Below are 9,326 nucleotides of genomic sequence, written 5' to 3' on the forward strand. Positions count from 1 at the left end.
GTTTGGAATAAAAACTCCGTAATCACGAAACATTACAGCTCTGTAATTTTAAGTTTAGTCATCACTGGATATGGGATCACTGGAAATACATTATCTTAGGGCTGGGAAATGAATGGTTGGAACAAAAGATGATGGAGCAGGTGATTCGAGCAGGTTAACATGAAGTTCACACATGCTGTAATCGCTGTGAACACTGTCAGTACGTCTGTAAGGCTACCCAGATCCCTCCTGGCCCCTCAGGATACGACAGTGAACACAGCACAGAGCCAAAGGTCTTACATAATAGGTGGAGGAATGCTGGAGCTTTGCCACAGACTTTTGGATCATCTCACTTTCCCACAAAAGCGCACACACAAAGTGGGGCCCGGTTCCCTGAAAACAAGAACACTCTACTGTCCCTCCACGGCTATATAGGCAAAGTCAACACAATAGCTCCGTTTCATGCGTCAATTGTTTTATTGCCTACAAAAATGCATCTGTATACATTAAATTGAATAATAAATTATTACAAAAGCCTCAAACTGCGTTTTCACAGATGAAAATGATTTCACCATTTTTGTTTTCTGCAGGTTGTTGAGATATTTATTTCGAGGCCGTTAGCATTCCTTTCTTCTTCCTTAAAATGTACTTAAGTAGAGAGAAGTTTACATCACAGTAAAAGCATCAAACTGTATTTCACTGAGTGGTATTGTCAGTCATGTTAGGATCCATTACGCTTCTGCTAAACACACTACGCAAACAAACATAATAAAAACAGATGGAAACAGATGAGGCCATGGAGGATACAACACCATGGCGGTCTGTGTTGTGTGTGTGAACACAAAAGGGGGGCAGGGGTGAACGTACAGTGCAGTGCTGGAAAATATTCCAATGTCGCTTAAACTAAATGTCTACAACTCTTCGTCAGTTTGTTTCCATCAGTTCATAACAACAGAACCTGGTTAAAACAGACAAAAGCGGGCAACAACCTTCATTTCCATTTCAAATAGTACAGTACAGGATGTCAACTTCAAAGAACTTTTAGGACATTCTCACATTTCAACATTGTAAATAAAACAATAAAAATACTGACAAAATCTCACGAAACCCATCTGCGGCATAATCGCACACCTTATATTGCACTCTCACTGACATTCTTGTCTTTTAAGTTTTCCCCCCACAGGAGGCCTCTCCGGTATCCTCCTTGTGCCTTTTCTATAAATGATCGTAACCGATCTTTGCAGCTAGAACAGCACCTCTAGTTCAGTCCCTCGTTTCTGGTATTTAGGCATACTGCCAGACTGCCATTAGGATCTGCAGAGCCATAGAGATGCAAGGTATCTGTGCAACGATGTAGGCCAGAGAGCGGGTTGGCGCTTGCAGGGCAAACAGGTAGGCAACGCTGTGCAGCACACGAGCTAAGAAGAAGACCAGGAAGTGAAGGCGGGCCACAGCCAGGCCAGGTCCAGTCATGGAGTAGATAGCACCCAGGAAGAGGAAGGGGAGGATGTTCTCTATGTCGTTGATGTGAGCTCTGAAGGAGAGGAAAGGCGATTTAGTCACACGTGTTTTCAATTACCTGTAATGTTGTGATTCAGCTACCTATGACGTAGTGAAGGCATTCATCATTCCTCACTGGAATATTTCAGTGACTCATTCAAGTTCTGGATTGTGTTGTAGCTTCTTTTGCAATTTTCCTGAAAAATTGGTAAACTGAAAGGTGACGAATCCTTGCTCATCTAACACTGTGGATGATTTCCCACAGTAGCACGTTTGGGACGTCTGTCAGACTACCTATGAGCCGCAAAATGTTCCTGCTTCCCCTCCAACCTCTGGGATCAACTTTTTCATTATACTGTTCTAGGAAACCTGCTTTTTAATGTGCTGTTTCTTGCAGAAACAGCACATTAAAAAGCAGACAAAGCCGAACACATCGAGTTGTAGCAACTGTCATACAATCATGAATTAATAACCAAGCCAGATTTTTGGAAATAAATCAGGATGAGCCTAGAGTCGTTTCCCCAATCACAAATTCATGGAAGGGCAGGGATAGACAGAGGGGAGAGTTTTTACAAGTATATAACATGTGCTGCTGTCACAGGTCATTTCCTGACAATCAAAAACAAAGCAATAAAAGCACATCTCCTGCAGGCTGCCAGCTCTTGTTGAAAACCAAAATGGAGGAGATCACATGATCCCATTGAAGATTGATCACAGAAACCCCAGAAGCTTCTGTAAAGCCTGTTAACGCCTCACATTTTAACATATACTAATCAGATACGCAGTGGCTGAATGCAGCATCCTCATGATACTGTGGTCGAAAGTACTGTACTCAGATACTGTACTTAAGTACACATTTGAGGTACTATGTTTTTTTCCTTTCATGCCCCTTCGTACTGAACTTCTACTCTACAAGAGGCAGATACTCCACTATATTTATTTGAAAGCTTACTTTACACATTTGGATTTTAGGTATACGAGTTTATAAAATATGTGGATAGTAATATATAATAAGCTACCAAACTGTATACAATACTTCCGATAAGTAACTGATAAAAACGGTAATTGCAATAATCAATAGGCCTAAAATATAACCCTTCCATTTTCTTATACTTTATACATGTATGTACATTTAGCTGACACACTTTTTCAAGTATCTCTTACTTGTATTGGGATATTTTTACATTGTGGTACTTTATACCCAAGTAAAGGCTCTGAATACTTCCTGGATAATCAAATAAAAAAAAACTAAAGGATTGTAGCAGCAGTATATTAACTTTGAAAGTAAATAATTAGTGTACTTCCACAAATTAAAAGCATGTCGTGACAGTGTCAAACTCTCTTACCTCCGGCATCTTTCCACATATGGATCCTCTCTGTGATACTGTAACCCTCCGTGTCTCAGCGTGTCCTCGGGGTTGGCAAAAGCCTTTCAAGGTAGAAGTAAAAAGAAAAGAAAATAAGTTATCAGTGAAAGTTTCCCGGTGCTGAACTCATGCTGCTTTCTCCGCAATGGTTCTTCTTTCTAAATCATAGTCACTCACCTTTTTGCGCAGCCTCATTTGTCCCGTAATTATTGCTATAATGTACATTTTCATCACCAAAAGCACGCCGTAGAAAACAAAACAGGAGAAAACTTGGTTTTTCATCAAGGCTGCCATGATTTCTGCATCAATTATCCGAACCATTTGTTGGAATGGAAGAAGAGCTCTGAGATTGGTGCGTGCGTGCGTAAAGCTGCTAAAAGTGAGAGTGAGCCCGAGCAGGAGTCATTTATGTACCGTCGGTGATGCCTCCACCCACTCACTCACATCACGATGGCAGATTCAACAGACGACACGGAATGTGTCATTCATAATTCCGTGAATCCCAGAATGAAACATCTTGGCACGAAAAAATTGGTTCCCCGAGGCTACAGCTGTAAAGTCACTCAGAAAGAAAGAAAAGAAAAAGAAAAATAATGTAATTGTGTCGAGTGTGTGCGAGCATGTGCATGTGAGAGTAAGCATGGGCTTGTGTTTGAGATTGCAGTTTAATTTAAAAGTTTGAAGGTGAGTTTTTTTAATAAGCTATAATTCACTGATTTCTGTGCTTTAATGTGTGTTTTTGTGGCTGCAGCTAATGTGGAGATGATGTGAGAAGTGATGTTTTTATTCTGTTGACTCCATAAGAAGTGGCAGGTTATTTCATTCATGTGGCTAAATTATGCTTGTTGCATCTTCTATTTTATCCTAACTTTATATTTATTGTTGGCACGTTCTGTGTAATTGCCTGAGTCTCTTTTCTGGTTTATTCAAGTAGTTGTGTAATTGATAATCAGTTGTGTGCACTGGCTGCAGAGTGCCATCAAAAGAGATATGTCGTTAGTTTGGACATAAGGTTTCTGTACATGTCAATGCACTTTATTTATTATGTCTATCATCATCATCATATAAGCTACACTCCTCTTTTAAAAAAACGTTTACTTAGAGTACATTTTTACATAAGTTATCTTACTTGTACTTGAGGAGAACATTCTACTCTTCCCTGTTATTATGCAAGCAGCATTTTACTGTTGTAGCTGAGTGGGATCATATTTAACTACTTTGTATTGGCTATTGCAGGATAGTTCCTGCAACTAAATCCTTAGCAATACATACTGTTAAAAACTCAAAGGTTTCATAATTTGATATAAATATAATGAAGTAAAAAGTACAATATTTGCATCTGAATTATAGTGGACTAGAAGAATATAGAAGCTAGAAGCCTAAGATTGTAATACTGAAGTAAAGTAGACTCAAAATGTTCTGTAAATCTGCTAATAACCGCGAATACAGCTGTCAAATAAGTAAGTAAAATAAAACATTTCCTGCTTAAATGTAATGGAGTTGAAGTACAAAGTAGCATAACATGGAAATACACAAGTAAAGTACATGTACCCTCAGAATGTTCTTAAGTACACCACTTAAGAACATTCCACCACTGCACCTGTATAAGAGAGGAAGGGTCATTACCTTCAGGTGAAAGCAGACCTTTGTGAGCCTGCATGTCCTCTGCGTAGTGTGGTGGTCATGCTGAGAAAATTATTCCATGTAAGACATGAATATGGGTTGAGCAGTTGGTTGCAAAACAAGGAAAATTTCCCCCGCTGCCATCATCCGGAACTTTAGTTGCGCAACATCCGAATCAGTCACAATTTCTTTGCAGTTTTATTGATGACAGCAGTGATGGAAAATAACTAAGTACATTTACTTAAGTACAATTTTCAGGTATTTGCACTAGAGTTGAGTATTGCACTTATATTAAACTGAATAACTTTGTTTTTTGGACTGACAAAACAAGACATGTTAAGACATCACCTTGGACTTGGCAACCCCGAAACTGGATGACAGGATGTCAGGGTAGTAAAATATGCAAACTCAGCTGAAAAATCAAATAGATTCATCTAATAAAGAGGGTATTGTAAAAAAATAATAAAAAAGAACATATCTCCTCTCAATTTTCTCGCAAATACAGCACACCACGCGTGTTTTTTATCATGTTTATTTACATCTATGGTCGAGTGTCAGCCGTCGGTGCCCTGTGTCTGCCAGTCCAACGTGAGAGAGCTGCCTGAGCTGCTGCCATCACAGCAGTCCTCGGCTTCAGAGAAGGAGGACACGTAGTGGAGGCCGGTCACTCGGTGGTAACCTTCCTGGAGCGTCTGTGGGTAGGCGGTGAGCTCCATGGCCCTGCGGCCAGCCCTGCTCACCCTCACAGTCCACTTGTCAACCAGCTGGGAACACATGGCACAGCCCATAGTGTGTGTGTGTGTGTGTGTGCAAACAGGTCAGGAGACAGACTATACAGGTGTAAACAGTTAATCTACACACAGGCGTCATGCATACTCATCCCTACTAATTCATCTTTAATATATTTTCCAGGAGAGAAAAACGTTTATTATATATTTGCATGTACTGATATCAATATTTTGACATTCATAATATCTGTGCATTCGTAATGTAGAATATACTAAATAATATACTTTCAAACTACTGCACTATGTGTCGATTATTGCTGTTTCATATGAGTGAACAAAAAAAAGAAAAAGACAAGCAGGGAATTTAAAGGTGCAGCAAAAGGTACCGCAAAACAAGGAGCACAACTACTGAATGAGGTCTCTCCTGTTTTCTGCAACCACAAAAAAACACAAGTCTCACATCCAGCCCTGCCTGCAGGGCCAAACGAGGTGCACCATGAGTTAAAAGGTCTGGGAGTCATATAATCTCACGGTGTTCTCCCTCTCTAAGAGCTGCCAGACACGGCATGTAAATATTTACAGCAGTTGCTTTTTGCAAAAGCCACAGAGAGAGAGAGAGTTCCCAGAGCGAGGAGCTGGAGCAGTGTGCTACAGTCTATCCAGCATGGCTTCTTTCAGGATGACTTTCTGGTGACTCGCTCCTCTGACGATACTGCGGCACTTTGATTTTTGCTTGATCTGGGTGCAGGATCACCACAGGGCCTGGAACTTTGACAAATGTATGGCCTTCTGTGTCTTGTTAGTCATCCTCTCTTCAGCCTGATGAAGCATGGCTGTGAAATAAGATGTAACATATACAAGTTACAGGTGTAGACAAGAACATCAGGCTCGTCAAAAGCCAGACTGAAGATTTGGAGCAGAATGTTTTAACGGCTCGCAACATAAAACCAAAAGCTGCCTCACTAAAAGTTTTTGCATGCACACTTTTACACAACTTAAAGCTTCGTCCCAGATCATACATTGCAAACAAGTCAAGTAAGCTGGTGCAAGACCATTAAGAGAGTCAACGACTAGCGAAATCATTAAAAAAATGTAAAGAATTTAGAATGGGTTTAATGCATCCCCCCCCCTCCCTCCCCCTCCCTTGTGAGCCTCGTGACCACTGATTCATGACTTGTAGCAAACATCCAGGAGTGCTGTGAGCACAGTAGGAGAGGGGTAACCAGTGCATGCTCGAAGGTAAAATGGGGGAACCACTCAAGTGCTTATAATCTGGAATATTAATAATGTATATATAACCCTTGCAGAATCCAGTTTCTTCTGACAGCTGTAGCAACAAGCAGTTATTTCAGCTGTGTATGCTTTATACATTTAGTCAACAAAACCGTTACAGAGAAGAGAAGCCATGCAGCTCATTGTCCCTTTCACATTGGCTCAGATATGTTAATGCATTATTGGTAATTATTCCACTTCATTATTGCAGATCTCAACATTCTCTCCTAAATCTATCACCTGACCTTTATCATGCAAAGCTGGCTGGTGCATAAAGAGACATGAGCAAGAGTGCAAATTACATTGACGATGAGGATGGAAAGCAAAGTGGGCTGCTGCTACTCGCCACACCCATCCCGTCCCAGGGACTGGACACAGCAGGGGGCCCTTAAAGCCTCCCCTGCTGTCCTGGATTCTCACTGTATTGCTATGTTATTCATCAATATACCTGGTGTGCCACCAAATGCATCCCGTACAGCCTATGAGTAAGTATCCCAGCTCCGATGAGACATGCAGCGCAGGAAACATGCCAATGTTTGAGGGAATGTGGTGTGGACGGATGATGCGGTTGCATTTGTGTCCTCTAAGCCAGTTTTTTGTTTTTGTCTCTTACCTGAACAGCAGGTCGGCTCTCCTGTCTTCCAGAAGGCTCTCGGTGTGTGCATCGTATCCTCTCGTCAGCCCGGTGTGTTTTCCTCTCGGTCTGGCTCGGTCTGGGCTGGATGCAGCTCAGCATGCGTATGGGACTTGAGATGACATCACAGCTGCTCACTTGAGAGTTGCCCCCTCTTTCTCAAATCCAAACAGGTGAACCCTCTGACTCTGCCTCTTACACTTAACGACATGCTCTCAGTAGACGACACATAAAACGTATTCACCTCATCTTTACCTCCTCATTAAAGCTTTACTCTAGATGAGGAGTGATGAAACCAAAATGGACACAATCCAAGTCAATGTGTAAAGTATACATATAATAGTACTACATTTATATATGCATATTCAGATTTACGTTTTTATACTGAAGTTTTTACAAAATGAAATATAACTTGTTAATTAGTGAGCTTCAGAGGTGCTGGTAGGCGGATTTTCTTACCTTTTGAACAGAACCAGGCGAGCTGTTTCCCCCTGTGTACAGTCTTTATGCTAAGCTAACGGCCTCCTGGCGTTGGCTTCAGCCTTCTTTTTTTTAACACACAAATATGATGATCTATCTTCTCATCCGACTCTCAGCAAGAAAGCACATTTCCCAAAATATCAAACTGTTCCTCCAACTAAACCCCATGACCCTGGGTTGCAAGCTTTACTGAGTTAACCCGGATGATATCACCATGACATCACCGGGGTTATTTTCTCAGACTTGACGAAGCTCCACCGAGTGCCCCAAAGAGATGATATACATCAGTTTTCACAGGTTGAGAAGTGAAGCATAAAATGTCCTCTTAAAAACAATTGTCTGTGTGGTTTCAAAGTATTTATCCAAAAAACAAAAGTTCCTGTTTTTCCATTTTGCCTGCTGGCTATTCTCATATTTATATCACAGCAAATAAAAACACACTTCTAATCAAAGACGAGGCAATTTTAATCATTTAACCGTCATGGGTAATTGCATCAGTTATACAGACATGAAGACATCCCATTGAACTGAGGTCAACCGCTGAAGTCCCATTTCATCAAAGCATCACCGGCTATTATAATATCCACAACAGCCACACACTGTAAAATTTGGGCAACACGTGAGTCAGTAAATCCCTGTTGTGCTGCTTCCAGGCTGTCATGATGAACTCTGTCTAACCACAGTAATGCTTATAATGTGGAGTGTGTTGTCTTGTGAAATGGAAATCTCACACGCATAGCTACAGAACGTGTTGTAACACAAGCAAACTAACTCATGGGTGGGGATGATGAAGTAATTACCACTCAACGTTTCTTAACACTGCAATATAATAAGCTGCACTGCCTCCGTCGCTACTGCCAGCTGTTCACACTGCTCCGTGTTTGATGGCTGTCCAGCATCTGTTTGATGATAGGATTGCACAAAGATTTGTCATCTTTTTCTCATTGCACTTACTCCCCAGAAACTATCTAAACACAGCACACACACACACACACACACACACACACACACACACACACACACACACACACACACACACACACACACACACACACACACACACACACACACACACACACACACACACACACACACACACACATCCCCATATTACCAGTATCCTCTCTGGTAGATACAGACCGGACGTGTGTAAAAAAAGAAAAGAAAAACATGATAAAACTGTTTTCTTAAAAGAAAACGACATTTCTGTGTTAAAACTGCTGAATTGAAATAAAACAGGGAGACATGGATTACTGTAGGCCGTAGTCTGGAATAAACGTAACGTTGATGTGTGATCTGTAAGAGCGGGAACATTTCAAGTGAAATGAATGGCGGTCAGAATGGCTGCCTTTGTATTTCGTTTTAAATGGTTTTGGTCGCAGGATATTCAGGGCGGCTATCTGAGCCTCAACCGCAGATTTAGGTTTGATGATCTCCACGTATTCATCCGAGAGGGCAGGGGCGCTGTAAGAATCACCTGAATCTATTCCAGGGTAGGATGACTCTATTGCAGATCATGTGTTACTACACTGTCATATTTTGTACATGTCAGCTTATAATTTGATTGACTATATTTCAGATCTCGTTGCCCGAATGCTGCTACAAAAATAAAAAAAGAAGAAAAAAATCAGAAGGTAAGAACTACAGAATTTCTTTCATATTTACGTAAATTCATTTGGCATTGAAAATTGTAAAAAAAAAAGGTAAATTCGGGCTTCTTTTCCATTCACAAATAGGCTTTGA

At 41.0% G+C, this 9,326-nt stretch overlaps 1 protein-coding gene across 1 annotated transcript; it reads right to left on the reverse strand.

The window, feature by feature from the left end:
• Positions 1-449: 449 nt before the first annotated feature.
• Positions 450-3,276, reverse strand: ptges (prostaglandin E synthase). Its single transcript, XM_079290041.1, has 3 exons — positions 3,024-3,276; positions 2,826-2,908; positions 450-1,513 (listed from the first exon to the last, which is right to left on the reverse strand). Exons 1-3 carry the CDS (start codon positions 3,165-3,167, stop codon positions 1,264-1,266), a joined length of 477 nt encoding a protein of 158 aa, XP_079146167.1. The 5' UTR covers positions 3,168-3,276; the 3' UTR covers positions 450-1,263.
• Between the last annotated feature and the right edge of the window lie 6,050 nt (positions 3,277-9,326).

Source organism: Melanostigma gelatinosum (assembly GCF_949748355.1).
Source record: "Melanostigma gelatinosum genome assembly, chromosome: 18".
Taxonomy (NCBI): domain Eukaryota; kingdom Metazoa; phylum Chordata; class Actinopteri; order Perciformes; family Zoarcidae; genus Melanostigma; species Melanostigma gelatinosum.